Consider the following 27,845-nt stretch of genomic DNA (forward strand, 5'->3'; position numbering starts at 1 on the left):
AGGGAAAAAAAAATTTCCTTTACTTCTCTTATGAGCTTTATCCCATGTGGGTACAACCTCAGAAGCCCCAATGTGTACCTACCCAGCACAAACCTTAACACACATATCCTCACTAACTCTCTTTCATCTTCACTGTAATCTGGGTCTCCCATTTCCACTCCTTCCTTACTGGTTGAAATAAAATATTTCTGTGGATACCCATCTGATTCTGAGAGACACTTTCAACTAATAGTGAGATTCACAAAAAACACTATGTTGCCTCATCATAAGTAGCAGAATCTTAAGGTGATTTTTAAGTAGCAGAATCTTAAGGTGATTTCTGTTGTGAAGTTTCCATCAGATTAATCTTGATTTCTCTCTTTTTTTTTTTCTTGTTTTATTTTTATCTTTTTTTTCTTTAAATTCTTTCCATAGCTGTAACTTATACAAGTTACAAAAAAACACCACCACCGGTACCCCCTCGTACCACTTCCAAGCCACTGATCTCCGTCACGGCACAGAGCAGCACAGAATCCACCCAGGATGCCTATCACGACAGCCGGACTCAGAGGATATCCCCGTGGCCGCAGGACGGGCGAGGGATGTACAACTCCACCGACAGTTTGGACAGCAACAAGGCCATGAATCTCGCCTTGGAGACTGCAGCCGCACAGCGCCACGCGGCCGAGGGCCAGAGCACCTCCATACGGACCAGCGACAAGGCCATTTTAGTGACAAAAGCAGAGGAGTTTCTTAAGAGTCGGCGTTCCTCTATAGGGATTCAGGTAGCCTATCATTAACATCTGCCTGTGATGAATTTCTTGTCTTCTGTCTGGAAATAGCATAGAATGAGTCATTCAGCTTCACTGGCTCTAATAATCTAACAAACAACCCCTGGCTGCTTGGTGTTAATTGTGATTCACATCATGGCAGCATGGCTGTGCAGAAAAGTCTTTGGCTAATACACTGTACCTGAAAGAAAATGAATGAATAAATCTCTAGGGAGGTTACCTGTCATTAACACTTGATATGAAAATTATACTGCAGAGCTACAGGTGAACAGCATGTTCATCTCCTTCTCTCTATGAATTCACAGTCCTTTTTATAGAACTATGCCAGCTTCAAAATACTTGACTCTATTTTTTCCATTATCTTTCTCTTTTGACCTTGGAAAATGTGTAATGCCACTCGATCTTCAATTATTCTCCCTAAAAAGAGCCCCCCTACCCTTACTTGTAGTTGTGCTGGAAAGAAGGTACCAAGGAAGAGAAAGAAATACAGCATATTTCATAACTTGCCATAGGCAAACACAGTCTTAAAGCATTCTTCCATTTGTCCATCAAAACCCACAATATTTATTTCACCTGAAAAAACATGTGTCAGACTGTGGAAAGCTCAGTCAAGTTCTATTGTTTCAGGCAAATGAAATAAGACAATTCCAAATGCAAATTTTGATTGCTATTCCTTCTACTAAATGGAAAGTACTAGATAGCTGGCAATGGTCATTTGTTTAAATCTCTAGAATATACCAAGTAGTAATAAAAATCAGAAAGTTGAGCTTGCAGAGAATGTAAAGTCCTTTGAGATAGAAGTAGAGGAAGATTTAGGCTTCTGTTTTGATGAATATTTCCCTTTATATCACTGGGGTTCACTTCTGTGTTAAAAATATCTACTTTTGCTAGATTGGCTATAGAGGAAATGCAATTTATTTTGTTATAGCTATAGGTATTGTGGCAACAGTAACATAGATCTTGAGAAGGTAATAACCCATGTAAAAAAAGCCCAGCGAGTGACTGTGTATTGGAAATATACAAGAATTTACATGGAAGTATATTATTTTCTTTAAAAAGTAATTCCATTTCCATTAATTTCACTGTATACTTAGAGAGAACTGTTTGGGTTAAGCATGTAACAGCTTGGAACCAGTTAAGCATGGAACTTCACAGGTTAACATTTTAGTGTGGTGTAATTTTGCTGTTCCATTATGTATTAGACTAATGGGAAGGAATCAGCTTTGACAGCAACCTGTTTGTCCATTTCTTGGTGTAAAAGCATTTCCTTCTGATTTTTCAGATGCAGAAGGGTAGAATGTAATATAACAACAATGGTAAAATATTCAGATGGATACTTTTCAAATGCTTTACAAAGTAATTAGTGTATCCCGAATTGTTCAGAGAAGGGGCTTAGAGATAACATGGAAAAGCTCAAAGGAGCAGCAAGTAATCTTTGCTACCTTTTAGCCCCTAACCTAAAGCTTACTTTTCAGAAACAAACAGTACCTAGTGTTGTTCTTATCCCTTCTTAACAACAACTGTGCACAATTATATTTATCAGTGTTGGTGTCTTGATTTGGTCACTCCTGATATTCCAGAAATTAATTCTGGAACTTTGATTACATCACTTGATCTTGTTTATTACTGCAGGTGATGACCAGTACTTTTCACTGGTCTCTGACCCATCTTTATATGTGCTGTGTTTAATAATATGTTCTCATCCACAAAAACACCCATGCAACGATTTGCAGGAAGGCAGCAGATCTTCCATAGCAACTTGTCATCTGATGCTTGGCCTGTAATAGTGGTCCTCAGGTGCACACGTGGAAAAAGACAAATACTGTTTGCAACAGCAGGTCTTAGAAGGACAAGATATTTGTTATCTTTTGAGAAGTACAAGCTGCTTGGTTGTACCATTTGGCATTAGATAAGATTATATTTGCAACAGTAGCCTGAGAACACATTCTAGTTGTTTAGGATTTTTTTCAGCAGTAAGTTTCAAACTTCACATTAGTGAAAAAAATACATTTCTGCAGTATTTTTAAATAGGAAATGCATTTTGTTATATTACTATTGCCAGGTTTGTATGAAATGAAAACACAGTGTAGAACATTCTTATCACAAACTACACAAATAGAAATTTATACACTCAAAATACACTTGAAGTATTTAATTTCTTTTAGTCTTCTGCGTCAAAGTACCTTGGAAAAGGATGTTTTTTATTTGCATATTTCCTTGATTGACTAAATAACTTGTTTTCTCATTAGCATTCCATGCCAGGGTAATGCATTGAATTTGCATTTATTTGCATTAATTAATTTGCTATCAGGATGGTTAATTTGTGCGTTTCTTAATGTTTCATTCCTTTAACACATTGATGTGGGAATGCTTGCCAGCGGAGCTTCATACAGGAGCAGAAAGGCACAAAGATACAGAGTGACCAGCGATGCTGTGGAAATACTATGGACCCAGCCTAGGGCTCCCATGTCTTTGGTATATATGGTTTGTGTAGTGTGCATGTGGTGAATAGATGTCCCTTTAGAAAGTCCTGGCATACTTAGGCATGTGCCAATAGGATTGGTATTCACATGCACAGAGAGCTCATGCTCCTTGGGAAGCACTGGACTTAGCATGAAGATCAGTAGCACTCTGTCTGCAGAGACAGAGAACAGCACAAATACAGTAGCCCATCTTACAGTAGGTTAGTCCTATCTCACATGGGAATTTTGAGAAAAAAATTAAAAGAAAGCTTCAGAAACAAAGCTTTTCCAGCTGGTGGGCTTTGGGGATTTTTTTGGGGTTTGGTTTTGGTTTTTCATTATCATATTTAAATCAAAAGGAATATTGTCAGACGTCAGTAGGCACTGGGAAAAAAATGTTGATTTCTAAATTCAAATGAAGTACAAAATACTGATTTTGAGATTAAAAATTTAGTCAGCAATATTAAGAATATATATATAAAGAATAAAACTCTTGTAACATTAGTAGCAATAAACGTCATATCTGTCTTCTGTCATGATAGCAAAAGACTAATCAAAGTATTTGAATTAAAATGGAAAGTAGAGATCATCAAGAGTAAAATAACCTCTATGTTAGAACGAAGTTGTTGCTAAGATATTTTCCAGGATTTTCCTTACTCTTTTGCCCACTCTGATATATATGCTAATGATTAACATTCAAAATCTGCTCTAGTTATAAACCATTTCATATTAATAGCATTTGGAATGTGAAATATATGAGAAAACATGTCAAGAAATTGTTCCTTATTTATTTCAAGTATTTTAAAATGTACAGTCTTCTGTCAGTCTTCTGAAACATGCAGTTTCTTCTCTATTTAAAAGACATCAAGGCTTCTCAAAATGAACAGAAACTCCATAAATGAATGAGATGGAAATGAATGTTCTAGGTGTGAAGGCTGATTCATGGTGGTATTTTTGGAGACAAACACTAATTGTAGTGTAGAGAATGGACTTTGTCATCTTCATTTATCATCAGGAAATGACACTTCAAAATACCTAGTGGTTTTTTTATAATCTCCAGAATCTACATTAAACAAATCATTCTTATGAATCAAAGGCTGTATCCAGGAGGATTAGTGCAATAATTGGCCTGCTGAATTTTTTTGTGCCAAAAGGAGATCTTCTGGATAATACTTATATATATATTTAGTAACATTATTCATGTCAAATGGTAAAAACTTTGTTCCCAATATTCTTTAGTCTCAAACTGAAATTTCCCTTTAACACAAAGCATTTTTTACCCCCATGGCACAGGTACTCAGATGAGCACCTACATTTTCTTTGTGCTGTTTAGGTTATAACATCCTTGTCAGTGCTCTACTTCAGTGTATGCATATCCATCAAAAGAAATATTCTCATTGATTACACTGGGCTTTGGATCATAAATGATCCAAAGTTCTAGAAGCAAGTGTTGTTCATTGTCCTCCTAAAATGACTGTCAGATCGTGCTTTTGTGAGAGAAGTGTGTGAAGTCCTTGGCCTGGAGAAGTCAGTGAATATTTGTTGGTTCAGAGCAATTTGCTACTTAGCATTAATTGCACTAAAAAAGTTATGAGCGACCTCTACTCTGTGCATTAATTTCTTGCTACACTCTTATTTTAGTTTGACATGCATCCCACTTCTAAACTCTGGCATGTATTGTTCGCAACAAAGTTTTCAACCTGTTGTATGATATTCTTGTGGTAATTAGCACTTGCTGTGCCATGCCATGTATTTGAGTAGTCCAGATGTTCTGTCGGGAAGTAGTGGAGCAGCAAAATCGAGCTCTGTGGTGAGGCACAAAAAAATCTCTCAAGCATGAAAGTGTAGGTTTATTTTAGTGGATTTCTAAAAATCATTTTGAAAGAGTATACCCTTTTGGTCTGATAAAAGTATTCCATCACTTAAGGAAAGCAGTAGCAGTGAGTACTGTAGTTTTATTTGAAGTATTTTCCCTACTTTGAAGTCACTGCATACAAATGAGATTTCCCTCTACCTAAGAATGGTTATCTGAATTCACAATTACATGTACTTGATCTAATGTCAAATATAGTGTTTTCTACCCTTTTTTACTCTTGTTATCACTGAGAAGCCTATGCAAGAGAGGAAGGGTGAATTATTTCCCTTCCTGTATATCATCAGAGATTGTTTATTAAATTCTAATAATAGAATAAATTGGTTACATCAGTGAAAACCCATTGAGGGCACTGAAGTCACACAGGGAGAGATAGTGTGGCCTGAAGGACTCTTACTACTAATGTTTATGAGAGATAAGTGAAAGTCACCAGGTTAAAATCTGTTTTCTTATGCATTGAATATATTAACTTCAAGTCTCTCTTAGAGACAGTATGTATAGAAGCTTAGACTGGAATTTTTAAGACACTGCAATATTATGTTACAGTGTCCATGTTTAAGTGCTTGTGTTTAAGAGCAGAAAAATGCTATAATACAGAAATAAAGGTTGGTTTTAAGTAATTAAAGTTATCAGCTAAAAAAGCATAGTAAATGCTTTGAAGGAATAATTTAGTTCACGCACCCTTTTCTAGAATGAGTGCCTATGAACAAACTAAAATTGATTATAACAAGAAAGTTATTTGCAATAGTGATTTGAATTTATTCAAATAATTTTGTGTTTGTATAATTTACCTGTAGATCATTTATTACCAAGGCAGTGCCAGTATCTGATAGTTAGTTTTCAAATTTTGAGCTGGATCGGACAGCAGTGACTGATCACAGAGGATTAATAGTATTGTCTGCTCCTTGAATTGGCAGAAAAGGACATGGAGGGGAGTGTTATGTCTTTGTGAAAGGTAAGACATAGAATCATGGAATCATAGAATATCTTGAGTTGGAAGGGACCAACAAGGATCATCGATAAAAGAAATAATCTCAAAATGCTCCATTACATATGATATTAATATTACAAGCCTTGTGGATATAACTCCATAAGACAACATTTTTCATGGGAAAAAATGCTGATCTTTAAAGAACTTTAGCTCTTCATTTGCAATGAGAGAGGAAGATGATGTGCTGTATTAGATCTACTAATTTCTTCTGCTTTTGTCAGTGACTGGCTATTTTTTTTATTTCCTCTTCTGTGGGAGACTCCGTCATAATCACATAGAGATATAATTTTTCACATTATTTAGCTTTGCTGAGATTGGGCCAATTTGCAAATATTAAGGCTTTTAGAACCCATGCAAGTATTAAAAAAATAATGAATCAAGGAGAATAACAACAGATTTATTAAGACTTACTTGAGTTTCAAGAGCCACACAATCAAACCACATGTATTACTTTTTCTCCTCTGCTCATTTGAATCTAGGCTGGCCAATCCGATTAAAGAGATTCCTGCTGTTTTCTAGCAGGAGTCTTTATAATGTCTGTCATTCAGAAATGTAATTTATTTATTCATTTTTTTCTTTATGACTGCAAATTATTGTCTTATTTCCTGCTTTTACTTTTGTTGGCATTTGCTTCCATTTTCCATTTTGTTGGTTGTTACAATATTTGCAATCCTAGATTGCACACACGCACATACACACACAAAAATTGGCATTCACCTGCTGTTACAAGGCGCAGTGAGAAAATGAAAGCGTTAAAATATCAAGGCAATCATCAGGTCATTTAGTTAGTGTCAGTTCTGGCAAGTTGGAGGGAAGGACAGTTTGGCAAGGGTTTATATTTAGAGGTAAATAATATAATTTTTATTTTGATACCTGGGCCATCCTTTTTCTGATAATTTTGTTTTGTATAAAATTTTAGAGCGTATTACTTCATTTATACCTCTGAATTCTAGATGTCAATTGCATATTGAGTAAATTATTCAGGATTATATCTCTAGGTGAAATGCCAGCAAGAAAGCACTTGAAATCATATAAATGAAAAAGATTTTTTTCTCGATGTGTTGCATCAATGGAGAGATACCAGCCCATCCAAAATATAAAAGGTAAATCTGCCTCCAAACATCAAAAGCAGAGTTCAAAAGAAGATGGGCTATTTTCTACTAACCCAAACGATGTAGCTGGCAAAAACAGATACACTTTCGATATGCAATGCGGAAGAAGAGATTGTGTTGCAGGTCTGCCTGCTTTGTTCCAACAACATCAATTGGACAAATTGATGTTCTCCACAGAGACCTTTCCTTATTTATGTCTTTAGACCATTGTGTTTCCAACAGCACTATGTCTGAGCTGCTCAGACATCCTTGTGGAAACCACAAGTCTATTCTCTGTCAATTGACTGTTTCTCACCTCCAGAGTGTTACTAGCCATATGTTAGCCCCATGAGTATGATACTGTTGACCTTCCTTAATCTATTTCTGTGTTCAGAAATCTGGCCTCCACCTCATCCCCTAGGACTCAGTAGGTCCCAAGGAGCATAGTATGTAGAAATGGTCATCCTAAGGATATCGCTCTATGGAGGAAGTGCAGTGCTTTAGAAGGAACTGAAAGCAAAGACTGACATGTGTGGAGATATCAGCTTGGCTTCATCTGTCTGGCTTTGTCTCAGGTCAGAACTGGCACACAATGCCTGTCTTTCCATGCTGAGCCATGTGAGCAAGCAGGAGGCCCTGATAAATCCTGCTCTTTGGTGTCCCTGGAGCCATCTCTTCTCTAGGCTGAACAGCCCCAACTCTTTCAGCCTGTCTTCATAGGAGAGATGCTCCAGCTCTCTGACCATCTTCGTGGCCTTCTCTGGACTAGCTCCAACAGGTCACTGTCCTTCTGTTGGGGTCCCCAGAGCTGGGAACAGCACTCCAGGTGGAGTCTCATAAGAACTTCTTTTGATGCAACCCAGGATCCCATTGGCCTTCTGAACTGCAAGCACACTTTGCCAGTTCAAATTCAGTTTTTCAGCCAACAATACCCCCAAGTCCTCCTCAGGGCTGCTCTCAATGCACTCACTGGTACTGTATCCATGTTCAGGATTACCCTTAGCCTTGTTTAACCTCATGAGGTTGCATCAAGCCTGTCCAGGTCTGTCTGGATGACATTCCTTCCCTCCAGCGTGTCAGCTGCACCCAACAACTTGTTGGCATCAGCAAACTTGCCTAGGGTTCACTCAATCCCACTGTCCATATCACTGTCAAAGATGTTAAATAATACTAGTCCCACTACAGACACCTGAGGGACACCCACCACTTTTTACATCGTGGTCTCCACCAGACACCTGGTTTCTCCACACAGACATTGAGCTACACCCTATGAGTGCAACCATCCAGCCAATTTCTTGTTCAGTGAGTCCACCCATCAAATCCATGTCTTTCCACTTGAGATACAAAGATGTTTTGTGAGACAGTATCAAGTGTTTTCCACCAGTCCAAGTAGATTACATTAGTCACCATTCCCTCATCCACCACTGCTGTAACCCTGCTGTAGAAGGCCACCAAATTTTTCAAACATGATTTGCCTTTAGTGAAGCCGTGCTGGCTGTCCAGCACAGTCCTAACTGTGGTCCACAACAATTCAGATTTACTGACATCAACTCTATCAGATAGCTGACTATGTCTTCTAAGTCTACAATGAAATCCCCTAATATTACCTAGTCACTACCAAGACTGGAAATGCTCAGGAGATCAGATTTCCTGTATCACTGTCATCTAGTTTAATAACCACTGCATTTTCTGAGCATAGGAAGATATCTTGATTTTGAGATCACAGTCTTAAGTATCCCTATGATGTCAATTTCCAAATTGCCAAATGCTTTCTGTTCTGTAAAACAGAAATACAGTCTCCTCCTCCAATAAGTGCTTGAGAGTGACTCTGTCGGAGATCAAGGGAACCTCTCCGGGTTTTTCTCAAGTGTTACGAGATGCATCCAGTATGGCTTGGAAGGCCATGGTGTCTGCTACATTAACAAAATCTTCTAGTCTTCTTATTTACAGGAGATGAAATCCCTATTTGAAGACATGCCTTTTTGTGGCATTATTTTTTGTAGTTTAAACTCAGTATATTCCTAAATTATATGTTTAAACTCAGACTGAGTGGCTGCTTTGGGGAATGAACCCCAGTCCCATAGCTCTTAGCAACAGTTTAGACTTCTTAATCACTCCAGATGGTTTCAACATCAAATGGCTTCCTCCAGAAAATGTTTCTTTGCCTCAGACATCATCTTTCTGCTAGTGCTCATACAGTCACACCCAAGAGCCACAGTCTAAGCATTTTGTGTTATCTGCTCTTATTCACTACCACATCATAGAATCACAAAATGGGTCAGGTTGGCAGGGTCCACAGTGGGTGATCTAATCCAACCTCCCTGCTTAAGCAGGGTCATCCTAGAACACATTGCACAGGATTGCATCCAGATGGTTCTTGAGGTATCCCCAGTGAGGGAGACTCTACAACCTCTCTGGCCAATCTGTTCCAGTGTGTGATCACCTACACAGTCAAGAAGTTCTTCCTCATATTCAGGTGGAACTTCCTGTGCATCAGTTTTTACCCGTTGCTTCTTGTCCTATTGCTTGGCACCACTGAGAAGAGCCTGGCTCCATCCTTTTGACATCCTCCTTCAAATACTGATATACATTGATAAGGTTCCCTCTCAGTCATCCCCTCTCCCTTTGAGAATAAGTTGACTTCACTCTTCAAAACATGCCCATGTATATTTTAGCTCTCACCACAGTAGTCAACACTTCAAGCGTAATTTACTTCCCTGCTCCCCCTCAACAGGCTACATGAGTATCTCATTCTTGGGCCAGTTAATTCATGAAATGAAAAACAACCTATCTCTAATGAATGTGTTTTTTATGCGGCTTTCCTCATATCACTGAAAGGATATAAGGAAGTGCTTAGTCCCTCACTTAGACCTGAACTTGTTATCTAAGGCTCTTTTGGGCTCTTCTGTGCTCTAAATAAGGCTGTCTTTCCTGATAAATACCTCTTGTGCTAAGAAACTGGACTTTATGGCTGTTCTACTTAGAACAATGTTCTTGCAGGAGAGGGTGACCCTCCAAGCAACTTAGGTTCTCACTTGTGTTGCAGCCAAGACTCTTAACTAGGAAACCCACCTGCCTGTTTTTTTAGTTGGTTGTTCTTGCTTTTTTTCCTCCAGGCTGCTACCTCTGTCATTGAGGCTTTTTTTCACTACCAACGTCAAGAGGAATCTTTCTTTTTATACTGACAGCACCAAGTCCTGGAAACTCTTACCAAGTCTGATATTTTAGTTCTCTCAATGCACTGACCATCCAAGTGAATATAGCCCACTTCCATGCAGGTGCCAAGGTGGAAACAGATGACAGCATGCGCTGTCCCCTAGACCTTATGCAGAATAAATTGAATTACTGGGAGGTGTGTCTTTCCCTGACAGTTGCCCCAGTGATAGCCAGAGATTTTGGCAAACCTGTGCCTGATGCTACAGTTCAAGCATGCCATTAACATTTACTAGAGAGTTCTTGTACTTGCTGTTTTCATGAACATCTCCAAGACACACACAGGTAAATACGAACATGTACTAATTGCTGTCTGGTGTTCCCATCCATGTCAATGTACATGGAGCTATGGCTTAAAGATGGCAAGAGAAGTTACCAGCAACTGGCTGCTTCAAGAAATATAGTCCACATGTACACTCACTTCCCACCCTCCTTCTTCCTTGTCTCTACATCCTTTCAGAAACCCAGTGAGATTTGGACTGTGAGGCTGAGAGATTGCTGAAAAGACCATCAGGCTCTTTCCAGAGGTGCATGTGACTGCTGCAAGAGGAAAAGTTTTCTTGTGTGAATTCACACATGGAGTGTGCATATTGAAAAACTGGTTGCTGATATTATTTTTTTATTTAACAATGAAAATATCATTCAAAAGGAAAAGTCAATTCTGTTCTTTTTTTTTCCCTGCCTGTCCCTTGATTCAGTATAATTTCCATACTGCAGCACTCACTCTGTCTGTGTCGAAGACTTGGGGGTGGTGTGGTGTTGGTGAGTGTTATATAAAATCCCACAGAAACTTGCAAAAGCAATGTGGTCTCAGTTATGAAGAAAATTCTACTGTGAATATATCTTGGTAAGCATATTTCAGATGGGAGTACTATAAAAAGTGCATAAATTACTTGCTTGATATAGCATTTTCAGGACTATGTTATTAAGGAAGGTGAGACTGGGCATTCTACTGTATCCCTTACATCATTTAATGGTTTTATATTTGCCAATACAGTTGTCAATAAAATTTCATAGCACCATTTCTTTTTATCACTTGCAAGCTTATGGGGCTACTTGAGATTTTATTTTATTTTGTAAATCAAGGAGTATAATGAGATTTGTTTATAATAATATAAAAAGAGGCTGTCCTGTGGATTCCTCATTCTAAGAACAGCTCTTCCAGACCAAGCTTACTTCCTGATTCCACCAAACTGTGTAATTGCATCTGCTTAGGTTTGAAATAGGGAATTATATGGCAGAACAGAAGTACTTGTTCAAAGCTTTAATAAGACAGTGCACCAAAGCAATGATGCCAGGCTGAATACTTATTACATTTATCTTACTGTGCTAGGTGTTTCTTAGTGGTAAGAGATTAAATATATAATTAATTTTGAATGAGTGTGTGTAGAAATAGTGCTAAGTTGTCAGTGCTAACTCTGCAGATGTATCTTTTGTGTTGAATTAGGTGGAAACAGCAACTGACTCAGACACTGAAAGCAGAGGCCTACGGGAATACCACTCTGTTGGAATACAAGTGGAAGATGAAAAACGGTAATTCAAGCATGTAGAAAAATCTGTAGTCTTTTATAACACAACACACATTTGTAAACAGAGTTAATAACAAGCGTCTGGCAAGTGCTGCTCCTAAATAATTCACAAAGCCAAATTTATATGCATGCTTGTCATTTGGTAAAATTTGTAGAGATTACTTAGCAGTTGCTTCATATTTAGCTAAATTTCCAGGTTTTAATTGGAAGGAAGGAAATGAAAGTATTAAATTGAACTAGTGGCTTAATATAATTTCATTATTGGCAGAACAAATACGAGGTGCTGTATATTGGAACAGTCTTCCTTCAATAGGACCCCTCATGCTGATCCAGGCTTTCCCCATCGACACAAGGAGATATACCGGTTAGGATGTAATCCATGATACCTTTTTCCTAAATTAGAATCAGTTTTTACACTTATTCAGTCCTCTAGTTTTGCAAAGATGCTGGCCCATCTACTGACCCACAGGTTATCCCTGGTAGGCACTGCTTGTCAAGTGCTGGACTGAGACCATTATCTCATTTCACGGCAGCTGTCAGACAGTATCTGGTTGCTAATTGCCTTTTGCTGTCATTGACTAGAAGTAATTTGAGACAATAGGCTTCAGATGTGAAAAGATTTCACAAATAATCTCTGCTTCTCTAACTTTTTAACACAAAGCTTTTCTAAAATGTCATTATTTGGTATCATATAAGAGTAGAAAAGCAACCTTTAATGGGCACCCTATAAGCCAAAAAAAACCCCAACCCACAGTCTTAAACCTGCTGCTACTATTTTTCTTTTATTATAGGATTCTCAAAAGTCCTAAGTTAGCAGATTTTCAGATTTTATCTAACTGAAATTCTTAACATTTGAAATTTTTTTAATATATGTACTTTACAGACATCTATCAGGAAGTTCTAGTTCTGCTAGTTATTTCCAGTTCATTTACTAATGATACATGTTATTTTGTAGTATGAGAATAAATCAATATTTACTTCCAGAGATAATTTGAATTATTTTCCTTTGTATCCTTGCTCAGATCAATGATGCCACTATGCATTTTGTTTTTCCTCTCTGTTGCTACTCACTGTCTTATTTCAGAGATATGCCTCTGTATTATCACATATGTTATCTATATGTCTTAATCTCTTTTCTTTCTTCCCTGTTCACCAAGGCACGGACGATTCAAGCGCTCAAACAGTGTAACAGCAGCTGTCCAGGCTGACCTGGAACTGGAGGGTTTTCCAGGACACATCACCATGGAAGACAAGGGACTTCAGTTTGGCTCGTCATTCCAGCAGCACTCAGAGCCCAGTACACCCACCCAGTATAGTGCAGTGAGAACTGTACGGACACAGGGACTGTTCAGTTACAGAGAAGATTATAGGACCCCAGTTGACACAACAAACCTTCCACCACCAGAACCCTGGCTGGAGCCAGCCATTGAGACAGTAGAGACTGGTCGAATGTCACCTTGTCGACGGGATGGATCTTGGTTTATGAAGTTACTACATACTGAAACTAAGAGAATGGAAGGATGGTGCAAAGAAATGGAAAGAGAAGCAGAAGAAAATGATCTTTCTGAAGAAAGTAAGAACAATTTTTTTTATAAAAGTCTGCTAAAATAAGAAATATGTTAGGATAAAGCTGTGAGCTTTGGTTTTCCTTTACTCATACTGTAGGACCAAAGACTCTCTACAGAACCATAAGGTATAACACTATCCTGCAACTGACTGCACAAGACAGCATTTCCCAGAGTAAGGTTTTGTGGAAGTATTTAAAGACCCAACTTTAGAGTCAAGCGCAGGATCGAAGTCTGGTATTAGATACAGCTCAAATGCTGCAATAGCTCCATCCATAGCTCCAACTCTGACACATCCTTTACACTCACTTGTATGGCTCCAGCGCTTGACCCTTTGCCAGAGCACACAGGGTGGTCCTATGTGAACATTGGTTCACCCTTTTCCTGAAACCTGCAATTTTAACTCTTATTAATGAATAGCCATTTTAAAAATGTTTCTATTCCTTTACAGGCACTTCAGCCTGTTGGAAGAACAGAAAGTAGTAGGCAAGAACAATAGTTAAAGCACTTCTGCAGTTACACAGGCATATGCATTATTAGAAAATTCAGTTGTATTTTCTTATTATAATTTTGTCAAGAATCATTATTATTCTCCCGTGTCCCGTAGACTCCTTGAAAGGAGTGATGGGTTAAAGTGAAAAATAATGTAGACTATTTTGGAACAAGATCCAAGCCAGCACTAATGATAGTAATATATCAAAGTGGTCCTAGCACTCACTAGCCAACTCCCTGTGACTCCCTTTGAGGTCAATTATCCTTGTTCTTCAGGCTCAGTTTTATAAATATTTCAATCCCTGACAAGCTGAATTATTGTCTCAGCTGAGCTTTTCTCAGATCACAAATTAGTTCATATTAAGCTTTCTTACTAGCATCTTTCCCTGCCCTCCCTCCATGTACTCTTTCCTGGTCATCTTCTTTCCCCCTCAATGAGTTCTTGCTATGATCTACCCCCAAGTCTTGAGACAGGCCAGCATGGTGACTAAAAGGCCAAATTTTATTTCTTGTGCTGACCTTTTCAAAATAAATAATATCTATGTATTTACATCATCTTTTTTTTATTTTACAGTCATTTTTCTACACTATATTGTGTCCAAGTCTGCCAAGTAACAACATAGGATTTGGCGAGGGGTGGGGGGTGGGGTGTAAGACTGTTTTTCCTTCCTTCAGCCTCTGGTGCTTTCTGGACTGTAGGTTTTGTTCTTATTTTCATCATGGCAGAGCTGAGCTGAGAATTTTCCCCTTGCATTGATACTGTGAAGACTTTAATACCCTCCTAGGGGTTTGCAAAGTGTAAATAATGAAATATTTTTATTTGATTAGCCCATGTGAGAATTTCCAAGCCTTCTTTCATAACAGTTATTTCTCACTACATTTTACCACGTCTTATTTTTCAATTCTCCAAATTTTCGCACTGCTGAATACTGACATTTCACTGCCATGTTGTAAGAATCCCTAAGCACCTGCTTCCCAGATCACCTGTTACTGATGTAGGGACATCAGTGCTTCTGATCTGAAGCAGAAGTTCAAAGAGCAAGATTTTGATCTCTTTGGAAAGAGTAAAATTATTTAGAGTGCAAAGGGGAGAAACACACAGGCAATTAGCCCCTCTCTTTCCCTAGGATGCCAATGAGGCATCAGCAGGCAAGAGCTGGACTTCTCCTATCTCTTCTCTCTGCAAGCTCTTCCTTGTGCACAGCCCTAGTCAAATCTGCAGCCATATGAAATGAACAGGGGAAACACACTCACATCAGTACTCCTCACTGGGAGACACAGAGAGGCAGTTAGCAGTGTTATTCCTTGGAATATGAAACTGTGTACTACATGAGGAAAACTTTGAGGAGCTGACTTTAGCTGAATACCTGTTCTCAGGTGCAGAACCACCCTCCTTCCCACCATGTGAAGTTATACTTTTTGACTCCAGAAATACTCTGAAACACCTTGTTGCATGGTGAATTGGCAATCAGGGAAGTAGTTTTCTGTAAATTGTACAAAGGACATGAAGACAAAATGCACTTCAGTAATTTTTATTAATATTTGGAGTTAATGACACCCTTTTAACTTGAAATATTTCAGTCAGAAAACAAAATGTAATATCAGGATTTTGTTTCCCCATCTGTAGAGGAACTCTAATCTGTAAGAGAAAAAAGAGGGGAAAAAAAAGAAAAAGAGCAATTCCCTGATAGAGAGTTGATAAAACACAACTGAAATGGACCTTTGAAATCCCTTTATCAAACTAACAAAAATGGGTTAATTACTTGCATTTGGGGGAACATTTTGGCCTCCCTAATAAAGAAGTTATTATCGAATAGGTCTATGTAGCATATCTGAAATGGAAGTTTGTGTTCAGCTGATTGTCAAAAGTAAACCCCAAAGTTCCAATTTTCTATTTTATGTGACTCATTTCAAGAGACCTTACTGAAATAATTTTCAAATTACATTATCTTTGAAATGGTATCCCTTCCCCTTGCAATGCTTAGATCAAGTAAGAGGAAGTTTTCAAAGAATTAATTTCACCAAGAGAATGAGCTTCACAGCGTTTTAAAAATTCAGTGTGAATAATTTTTTTTCTGTTGAGTCTTTAGCACATTTTTTATCCCCAGTTTGAGCTACGGAGCTTATAAGGTATATATCCACAAGAACTTAAGTTTAATGATATCCCAGCATGAAATGGATCTGATTTTTTTAAATGTTTGTCAGTTCCTTGAAGAAAATACACAAAAATGGCCAAGTCGAAAGCAAATAAATATGGTTTTTCATCTTCCAGCAGGAGCTACTATTCCCAAAACACTTCACAGCAAGGTTTGCACATTCAAACTGTCATTCTTAATGCTGAATAATTTCTTTTTAGCCTGGGTGTATTAATTGTACCTGAAGACCAAATATAGATTTGCATCTCATGGGAGAAGGCTGTCCTTATGGTACCACTTCTATTTCATTTTAAACACGGGAAGAGTTAAAATAGAACTGCATTTTAGAAAACAATTTCATTTTTGGCTTTAACACAATAGTTCTGAGATCACCGAGAGCTGTCTGATTGCTGTATTGATTTGTTCTTTCACTGTAGCTTTTGTCTTATAATGCTGTTTTAAGAACTTCACTCATCAGGTCTTAGAAAAAGAGAAAATAATCATTGCAGCAAAAATAACTTCTCTCTCTTTCTTTTCACAGAATTTTTTTGTTTGGTCAGTTGCCATGAGTTATATTTTGAAGTCTCTGCAAAGTTCATATATTGTTTGTGGGGGCAATTATTTGTGTTCTAAGTGTTTAATATAACATAGATAGATAGATAGATAGGTAGGTAGATAGATAAATAGAGATACAGATGTAGATCTATAGATAAATATAGATAGATATGTGGCTGTAACTGTTCCCAGGGTTAGTCATCTGATCATTTGCACTAGCAGGGTGCCTGCAAGCAATGATATGTGTTTCTCATGGGTGCTGACTGGAGTTTCAGTTTTACACCGTGAAAATTGTGTTTGGCTATTACTGGTGTGTAGGTGATGACAAGAAAAACACTCAACTGTCACAAAGCTCTTGAAGACCAAGAGGGTCAGGGCTCTGCCTCCAGTGATGGCAGCAGGGAGAGCAGCTCAGGGAGGGGGAGAGCAGGCCAGCCAGGGGGGAACCACAGTCCCTGCCACACCTCGTGGGCAAGGTCTGGCAGAGGGAAGATGAATTCCTGGGCTTCTTAGTGCCACTTAGTGCTTGACCTCTGAAATACTTCATTATGGAGAACAGCTGCACAGAGTTTACTCTCACATAAAAACACTAATATAGGCTCAAAAATTAATTATAGACTATGCCAGCAGAAAAGTTGTTTTGCTGGTATCTTCTCCACCATGGTTGGGAGCTCTGCTGGCATAGCTACATGGTAAAGTGATCTCTAACAGGGAAACAGATAAAGGTATTAGGGAGAGTGAGAGAGCAAAGTATCACCCTTCTCTCCCCTTCCCCTTTATTCCATGAATGGATGCTGGATTTTTCCTTGCTAATCCTCTGGCTGATATTTCCACAGTACTACAAAGGCTTTAATTAATAAGGCTGAACAGTAAAAGAAAATACAGAGTTAAATCTCTCATAATTTGGGGAGGGGGGAGGAGAGGGGGAAATAAAAACCAACCAAAAAACCCTCACAACCAATTTATTTTAGTATATTCATCAATTAATTATCCACGAAAGCTTTCTTAGGTGTTTGACCAAATATGGGTTATCCTTTAGTCAAAGAGAAATTACTGACATAATTTTCTAATGCTTTTCACAAACCTATCCTTCAGGAACTGCTGAAATTTACATTTGCAGTGTTGTGAATGACTAAAAAATGTCTTAATTGTCCTGAAACAGTCTGTAAAGTCCTATAGTGTGGAATCCAAGAATTCCTCCTATCATTTCTATTGTTCTGCTGAAATTTTCTCCTCTGTGAACTCAGCTTTGTTGAAGTAAATAGCAAATTTGCAGCAAGTCCCACTTGGTGCACAGGGATTTCATTGCCCTAACTAACATCCAGAGCACTGCCAGCTGGAGGTTGTGTTGTCCTAAAATGCCATTTGAACATTATATATTTATTTTTGTGCTGACATGCTCTGTTGATAGTGAAAAAGATATTTCTAAAGATTACTAAGTTAGGTTTAAAGATTAGACAAATGTCATGCCCTACTTTGAGTCAGGAGGATGCACTAACTGCCAGTTCCAATTTTTTTTTCTAGGCATATTTTCTTAGGTTGTTTGTGGAGCAATTTATTTGCAAGTAGAGGGGGAAAATGGAATGATCAAATGGAATGAAAATTTAAATTAAAACACATCATTTAAATAAACAGTAATGAATGCCAGAAGCAGATTGATTGTTACTAGTTTCTCACTGCCAGTATAGCAGTGGCACAACTGAGCAAAGCTTTTAACCTGTCAAAAGTAGTTACAAAATCAGATTATAATCGGTTTCATCAATATAGACATCTACCCCCTTTACCTTTGTGATATGAAATCATTTTTGATTACAAGATTTTGTAGAATTTCTCAAGCAATTCCACACATATATAATACTAGCAATTTTGTAACATGATTACTTCAAGGAATAAGACACTATTGTGTTAATTGTGCAATTTACACAATCTCTAACCAAGATGTAAATCCTGAGTCTGTTTTTATTGAAGTCACAGTATAGCATTTTGTGTACGTTCAGAGCAGAAGTCATACAGGACCATATAACAGAAATGGAGTTCTTCATACAGGCAGGGAACAGAATGAAGGCTGAGTGACTCTTTCCTGACTTTTGGGCAAATATAATATTATCTTAATGGTGGTAGGTATATGGATGATATAAAAATTATATCTATTTATGCGTGTTGGTAGATTTTATCATCATTTATTTACAAGAAAAATCTTCTAGGCACCACCAAACATCTCAATCTCTCCAGTCTCTAACATTCATCATTCTTTCATGGAGATAATCAATCTGCACTCATCAGAATAATTCCCCAATGCATGAAATTAATAACAAGGCTTTGGATGTCTATTAATATTGTGCTAAAGATTATGAGTTGAAGTGTTTTAATACTTTAATTTAATTACAGCAAAGTAGAGTAGCATGAATATTAGGGATTCTAACCTCTATGTTTTATTACGTCTGATTTACTTATTAAAATGGAAATAGAGTTAGATCTTTAGTAAATGCTAGGGCTGTAATTATACATGTGTATTCAGCACTGTGACTCAGTGACACATGCAACTAGCCCAGTCTTACATCCCTGCCAGATTTGTATCACACAAAAATTCTGCACTGGGCTATAAATCACTACTGCTTGTTGACATGATCTTTCAGGGTAATGAAGATAAAATAAATGCTTATTTAATATGGTGGTTGGGGTAATTTTGAGATTCACTAGAAAATATCAGACATATATAGATTATGTCAGGATCTACTTTTTACAGTAGGTCTACAACCAATGCCTCTTACTCAGGCTATGTGAGTGGAGTTCATAGCTATTTGAGCTATGAACTATAAAATGCAGCAGAGGAAACTAAAGCTGAACTGTATTCACTATGAGATAAGCACAACCATCAGCCTATGGAATCATCTTACTTTCTTTCTGCCCAGTGAACAGCTGAACATAGCATGAAATAGGCAATGTCAGAGACCTGCTACAGCACAATTCCTCATCCTGGAAAAGAAGGAACTCTGACCCCATACTGGGAGTTTGTCTAATGCCCTGAGCTACAGAGCGCCAAGAGAAAAAAGGAGGATACAGGATGTTTGTCACAGAACTCATCACCTTTATTAAAAGTGCTGGGAACCAAATTAAAGCAATTTATTTCATATTAAATGAAATATTACTTTTTTATTTAGTTTTTTGTAGGTTTGTTCAGGTTTTAACACTCAAAACATTTTTTCTGTATGCCAATAATGCTGTAGAGGAAAGTGAGGGGTTTGGTGATCGAAAAACCCAAACCAATTAAAATGCTTTATTTCATTTGGCTGACAAAACAAAAACAAACCCCAGTGAATTATTCATGAAGCCCTGAACCACTTAACCCTTTCATAATGGATGTCACACAGGACTGATGAATTCTGTATATTGCTGTTTAATTTAGTATGGTGGCACAGTTGTACTGTTTATCCAACAGAAAATGGAATAGAGTTTGAGAACAACAGCTCTACACATTAACACATGCTTTGAAAGTTACTGAGTTTATAACTGGAGCCCAAAACTTTCAAATTGTCTCTTGCTGCTACTTGTGGGTGAGCAGATGTTTCACTGGTCTAGAGAAAGCAGAATTAAAATGTAAAATCTACTACCAAGATCCTGGTTTCACATGCCATCCTGTACTTATTCTAAATAACAAAATGTTAAGCCCTACTGGAGTTTAATGTTTCCTATATCATGAGCTGCAGATCAGTTCTGCTGTACTATTGTGTCTTCATTCCACCCTCTCCATTCTGTTTGAATTATCAGTTTGGTTTCTCCAAATATAAGTAAAATACGTCAAAATAATTGCTGTCTACCCTTATTTCACCTCTCTATATCTTTAACATAAAAAGATTTGGAAATTCTCCAGCTAAAATCAGTCTTCCATTGAGACCACAGTTTAAAATTCTTTTTGAAGTGTTACATTTTCATCACAGAGATGGATGTGGAGGAAAGGAAGTGTAGGAAAGGATATGTAGAAAGGAGGTGTAGGAAAGGATATGTAGAAAGAAGGTGTAGGAAAGCATGGTGCTACCTACCAAAGTATGGTATATATCCCAGCAACTGTGGGAGTCAGGAGGATTTAGTTTCTTAGGAATAAGCCAGTACCCCTAGGCACTACAGTCAATAGAAAGACAGAGGCATCTCCAGGAAGAAATTCAGCTCATCTAAAAATAAGTGCCTAACATGGCTAAGCTGATGAGCTCAGATCACTGATTATAGAGTATTCAGAAATTTTAATTTAGACAGATGACTCTTGGAAACAAAGTCAAGTAAAATGAGTTTGGTCCCTTTCCCCAGTGCTTATGCACACTGTAAATGGACAGTGGGGAAATACCAACATATCCATGGGGGCTGATCCTGATTCAGCAAAGTCCTGGAGTATCTCCTTGTGTCCCACTTTTTGTGAAGCTCCTGTGCTGAGGACTTTGTGTATTTTCCTTGGTAGACAACCTGTAACTCCTAATGGGTTTAACAAGACGTCTCAGATATGTAATTCCTCTGAGGATCTCATCCTTATGGTAGGAGTATGTTATATTACAGTTTAATGTATTAACTTCAGAACAGACAGGATAAAGAGAGTTCACCCGGGGATCATCCACACAACTGAGTGAAATAATTTGAGATTGCAGAACCAGAGGATATTATGTAAGGTACATGTAAAGCTCCCTTTGACATCAAGATGCCACTGAGCTTTCTTATATTTCAGTCTTTTTAAAAAATATTTTATGTGTATAATCACAAGCAACAAACCCAAATATTTATTTCCCTTATAAAATAAACAGGAATTTCAGCTACATATTTTTAAACTGGATTAGGCATTTACTGCCAAAACGCATTTATTGGTAATAATCTGTCTCTGTGTTTAGTTCTAGGTAAGATCCGAAGTGCTGTTGGAAGTGCTCAGCTCCTCATGTCTCAGAAATTCCAGCAATTTTATTGGCTTTGTCAGCAAAATCTGGTAAGTCACTATGCCTGGCTATTCTTCCAGAGTTTAAGGTTATTTGTCCACAGAATTTTAGAGTTTATTATTTTTACTTCAAAACCAACAACAGTAGCATTCTGAAATGTTATTTTCATGTCCCACGTTTTGTCTTATTGCTCCCCTTCTTTAAACTTTATCCTTAGGTATGGTGCTAGTACATTTTTTTTCAAAGCAAATATGTAATTCCAGTAATTTCAGTCTGATTAGATTTTGTCTTTTCTCTTTTTGCTATCTTTATTAAAGAAAAGAAAATGAAAAGGGAACTAATGCAAGTTTTCTGAGACATAATATTATGGCTTATTTTTGTAATACCCTAATATAGCAACGATATTTCAGGTAAGAAAGGGGAAAATTTTCACATTACAGTAAGTGGAGAATAGTAAAATAGAATAGTGGAGAATACATGATCCAGCCTTCTACCTACCTGAAAACAGGACTGCTCTTTGAAATGAGATATACATAATGTTCATGAAATTGGGTTGCATAATTTGCATTGCCAATTATATATAAGATGTCCTAGGGCTAAAGGAACAGATGCAGTATATTACTTATGAGAGTTACTGCTATTGTTCTTGAAGTTCATTAGAGACTAATTCAATTCTAAATGTTATCTTCATTAATATGACAGCAGCCATCAGTGATACAAACATTGCGGCAAGATGATACTAATCAATAGAAGAATGTAATTCTTCTAGCTACAGTTGGTGGTAGAACACCTTTCTTTGAGAACACTCAAATATCAAGTGTAACTTTCTCCTTTTGACTGTCTCCACACCTCATATATTGAAAGAGCAGAATTCTATTTCGTGCATGACAGCAGACATGACCTATATGTCTAGTTAGATGCTTTTCTTTGCGTGTTGGCATTTGCCCAGTAACTTTTAAGGCAGAACATCCATTCTGCAAAGACCTACTTGCTACTTTCCATCCATAAAGTTAAACATTCAGAATTCCTGAAACTGAAATAAATATTACTGAAAAAATCATGCCAAAAAGTCATACCTTCTGATAGAAAATAATAAGATATATGGTCCTCATTAGGAAAGAATCCAATTATGTACTTCAAAGACACTGTCAAAACAAGAATTTTAATAGCTGTTACAGAACGATAGAGGAAACATACAAAGTCAGGCAAGCAGATGACCACGTCTGTATTATCAAATACATCATGTGTGCTCTCTATCTAGTAATTTGTTTCATATAAAAAGAAAGAAATCATCACTGTCTAAAAGTTTCTCACTGCAAATTTAAAAATGCCCTCCATTACCTGATTAAGCTATGCAAACTAAGATTTGGAGAGCCTAACCTCCACTCCACTTCATTTATCTTCGAGTGGGCCCAGCACTTGTGCTGAGAGCATTACTGTGATAGCAAATGCAATTCCTGCTCAGCACGGCTGTCAGCTATTTGGAAGTGAGAACAATTCATTACTGCGAAAGCAATAGGAGCACAAGGAGAAATCTACAGCTTTGCAGACAGCATGACCAGAAAGCTGGCAAGATTTTACATCTCTCTTTCTTATTTGGATAATAAACCTTTGAACTCCATAACAGCAACTTTATCCCACCCTGGAGATTTAGACTCTGAATATTCTTCAGTTTCATTAAACCAGTAATGGGCTCTGCAGAAAACAGCAACTGCAAGACTGGACTTAAGGTCATTCATGTTTGGAGGCTTTTCTTCCTATTCCTAATGATAGAGTTTGTTGCTAAATAGTCACTTAGTGTATACCCACAGAAGGCTCTCCATATGCTCCGAAGGCAGCATCGTGGTGCCCCACGGGAATGTTGCCAGCCAGTGAGTTCCTTTTCTTGAAAACATCCAACACGTACAGGGCTGCCACACAGCGGTTCCTATGACAGTGTTCAGCATCTACAAGCATAAATGTAGGACAAAGAACAACAGCATTTAATTCTACCAATTCAAAAGGCAGCAACAGTTTAAGAAGAGAAATATGCTTACTCAAACTGAAATTTAACCAGGAAACTCACCTATCTCCTGAGGACTTTTCTAAAGGGTCATGGGAACTTTAAGGGGCACATTTGATTACACTCTGGGTTAAGACCTCTTATCAAAGACCCTAATTTAAGGTAAATTTACAAAAATTTAAGCTTCGATTAAGTTTTTTTTACAAATTTGGCTGGCTATCTGCTACATGTATACTGTTCCCACTACTTGGAAAAAAACCTATTACTGATTAATAACTACTCCCTTTTAGATTATTCACATTAGTTCTTGTAACTCCCAGTTTTTTTACCTTGAAGTGTCCTCCTGCATACTCTCTAGTCAGCATAGATCCTGCTCACCTAGTGAGATCCTTGCTCAGTATGTCATGGTTGCAGACAAAAACAGAGCAGCTCAAGCACCAGTTAGGTACTGGTTGCTTGGTTTAGGATTCATTCAGAAGGAGGGTTGCAAAGTTGAATTCCAAGTAAAATACAAATTAATGAGCAGCTTCTGAGAAGAAGCAGGTTTAAGCCAATCTTTTCAAAACTTAGTTAGCTGTAATAGTATTCATTTGTGCCAGCATTTATTTGTGAACTGTGGATCTGTATGAAGCAGGAGGCAGCCCTCTTGTGTCCAGACTACACATGGCACAGCCCTCTGCAAAAGCCACGCTGGAGGCCTGGTCTTAGCAAAGACCATGAGCAGAGTGGGGAGCACAAAGGTACAGAACAGCAATTAGCTTTGATTCAGAAGGCAGTGGCCTTGCAATGGGTGTCATCATTTTCTGGCTTTTTGTAGGAAACTGGGAAGAGGGACTGAGGAGACCAGGCTGGAGAGAACAGATTGCAAGATAAGATATACTGATGTGGGACCATCCTAACAAATTTCACACAAAGAGTTGGTTCTTAAAGCCTGAGATATTGACCTCTGTAGAGTAACTAACACCACTGACATAAATTTTAAACCATTTTTTAGTAAATTGGGATCTACCCAATGAAGTAGTTTTCAGTAAACACTTATCTGGAGTTGCAACCTTTCCCAGAAGTCTGGTATAATCTATATGGCCAGTTCTGTTAAATCCCTGAAGCTGCCTATGAAAAGGAGACTTTCTTCTAGTGAAGAAGACTTCTAAGTTGTTCTTTGCCCAGATTCCAAAAGACGTCTAGGAATGGGTAACACTACATGTTGTATTTAATATCTAAAATGCCTGTCTCCACTAGATTTGTAAAAGGTGGGGCACAGAGCCTTGCATCAGCAATAACAGCAGTGATACTAACACAGTAAACTAGTCATTACAGCTTTTGCCCAGGAATGGGGAGATCCAGAGTCCCCTTGGCCTGGTTTTGATTCCGTCTCTTCAGCTCCATTCTTTAGACCATCCTAATGCCTTCTTCCTGCTCTGGAAGGAAAAGGGCATCTCTCCTCTACCTTCGCAGACATATTTACCAATTAAACCCTATCTCATTAAACTAACAAAGCTATCTTCTAGTACCAATGCTCAGAAAGCACAGGGTTAAAAGTCTGCATACCACCTTGTATTGCAATTTTTATCCAGCAGCAGCAGCTAATTAATCAAATAGAGGGTCGTCTTGCTAATTGTTTGCAAGACCAGTGTTTGCTCCATTAAGTCTTGTGCACACAGAGCCGCTTAATTGCAGTACCTGGTGGCAATGCCTTCCCAGTTCCTTTGTGTGATTCAACTCCCTGGAGAACAAAATCCTACTATCCCCATCAAAATTTCATACCTCATGTATACATTTGAAAATGCAAGCCAATGTAAACATTGAGTTCAGCATAAGCTGACAAGTCTTTGTGATATCGTTTTGTCTTCTAATCAGCTATCGTGAATGCAATTTTTAAGCAGAAAGACTTCAAGCTGCCTGGAATACAAACCACGTTCCCCTTCCCTTTAATAATCAGCAGGCAGAGGCTGTCAGCTTGTTCCGTTTTAGAAATGCAGGTCAGCACAGCATATGGTGTAAGGAACTTCCCATACCACAAATTCAAGAAGGCTTGCATGTGACATCCAGCTCATTCATCTTTGGGTTGTGTAGGAGGCACAACTTTCCAGTCACAGCTCCCAGCTGTAAAGTGCAAAAGGCCTTAGCACTGAGCAGCGCTGCAGAAATGTAATCTGGCACGATGCCTTTCCTGCCTCAATGCACACTCTGTAAAGCCTCCTGTTCTATTCATATTCTCTCCTTTGCTCCTGACAGGACCCGAGTGCCATGCCGAGACCAACTTCCCAGGACCTAGCAGGTTTCTGGGACTTACTGCAGCTCTCAATTGAAGACGTCAGCATGAAGTTTGATGAACTGCACCAGTTGAAACTCAATGAATGGAAAATAATAGAATCACCTGAAAGGAAGGTAAGACCATTTACTCCCCATTTGTAGTCCTACAGTCTCCTTGCGTTAAATATAATAATGAAACATGATAGGCTTCTAACCCTGGGAAGTATTTAATTGGCATGGCCCAATTTTTACATGGAAAATTCCATCAGATGTGAGGAGATTAGTCTTTTTAACAATGTTGAGCTGAATTGTATAAGAAATAAAATGGGGTTTGCCAAATTAGTTAACTCCATAACACTTTTGTTCAAAATATTTCAATTCACATTCTAAAGGCTAGAACTGAAATATGTTCTTATTAATTCAGACTGAAGACAATAGCCCAAGCATTCAAACAAAGTAAACTTGGCACTCTGCTACATTTGGGGCAGCCCAGACCCGAGCACTTCAGTGTTTAACCCTGCCTGCACGACACAACTGATACTAGAACAGAAATGAGATGTAAGCATATGACAAAACATGGTGCAGGTCATATTAGAGCTCAGCCCACAAAAATTTGGGGAACAAAGAGTGCTGTTGGCAAACTGCCCACATTTCTGCCTTGCAACTCCACCGTCTGGGAGATGCCCCACTGTGATGCTTACAAAGCAAAGTTGGCAAATTGCCCATTAAAGCAGTGTAATTCTGAAACTGCCTTTCCCCTCTCTAGAGCTTCATCCCTCACCCTGATTATCCCGCTATCCTTGATGATTATTGTATCAGTCAGATGAAAACAGCATTTGGTTTGAGTCAGTACTGTTGGCCTCAGGTGAATACTTGTTTGGTTTGGGAGGAATTAGGAGGCATTTTGACAACTTTTTCATTTCTTCATGCTCCTCTTGGATTTTAATTTTCAGCCAACGGGTTGGTGGATGGTGAGTTTGCAACTCTTGCTTACTAGTGACAACTGGAAGTAAGAAATTATTGTAGTGACAGCAACAGTGATGTTCCTAAGAGGGAAATAACTAAAAGTGGAAAAACCAAAAGATGGAACAAGAGGAATGGAGCCCTTATGGAATGGAGCCTGTTCCTGGCTGAAAACAGGAAATAGAGAAAATAAAGACTGGAAGAGCTGGCTATCATGGGGAATAGCATCTTAGGCTGCTGCACTGTTCCTGTTTAATATAGAACTGTGTTTTTAAATGACCTTAGTTATTTAGTCTTGGCTACTGCATTTTGGTAGTAGATTCAGAATTTTTTTTTTTTTAAAGACCAAACAATGAAGAGTTTGTAAACCATAGGTGTATCAGTTCAATTTTTGTATTATTTGAATCCTGCTGTGCATCAAATTAACTGTGTTCTCCATAAGGAACAGCCCATACTCTGTACTACTACCATTACTTTAAGAAATTATATAGCAAAAGGATCAATCACAATAATCATAAATAAACATGGGAAGTTGTGGAGTCTCCATCTTTGGGGCTATGTAGTCCAGTATTAAACATGATATTAAAAACCTGTTTTAACTTCGAAGTTGCATCTAATTTCAAATGGGCTTTAAATAAGGATTGTATGAAATCACCTCCAGACGTCCATCTCTTCTAATCTAAACTACTGTACAATTCCTTGATTCTACAGTATCTTTTTAAGGCCCTCATATGATATTTCACAGTCTCTAAATTGAGTAAAATATCCATTTCATACTTCAAAACAATTCTTGATTTAACTCCTGCAGAGAAATTTACAGATACTTTGGTAACAAAATCTACTGACTTTCACTTTATAATTTGATAATTCTTCAGAATAATTTTCTTTAAAATGGTCTAGGCTGACAAGCAGAATAATTAGCCCTATGTTCTCTCTCTAGTTGGAGCTTGAATGTTTCCATTTAGCAATTCATGGAGGAAACTAAACTAATAGACATATACACACAGCTGCTATCTCATATCCAGCTGAGGCTAAACT

General features: G+C 38.0%; 1 protein-coding gene across 1 annotated transcript; it reads left to right on the forward strand.

Annotated features, from left to right (window-relative positions):
• Nucleotides 1-410: 410 nt before the first annotated feature.
• LOC135408322 (disks large-associated protein 2-like) lies at nucleotides 411-26,920 on the forward strand (the record flags this gene model as incomplete). The annotated part of the gene is made up of 6 exons (XM_064643539.1): nucleotides 411-764; nucleotides 11,848-11,933; nucleotides 13,087-13,502; nucleotides 21,548-21,639; nucleotides 25,827-25,979; nucleotides 26,798-26,920. Coding segments are annotated over 6 exons (1,161 nt in total), but the record flags the coding sequence as incomplete, so codon positions are not given.
• Between the last annotated feature and the right edge of the window lie 925 nt (nucleotides 26,921-27,845).

The sequence above is a fragment of the Pseudopipra pipra genome, unplaced genomic scaffold, assembly GCF_036250125.1.
Source record: "Pseudopipra pipra isolate bDixPip1 unplaced genomic scaffold, bDixPip1.hap1 HAP1_SCAFFOLD_330, whole genome shotgun sequence".
NCBI lineage: Eukaryota > Metazoa > Chordata > Aves > Passeriformes > Pipridae > Pseudopipra > Pseudopipra pipra.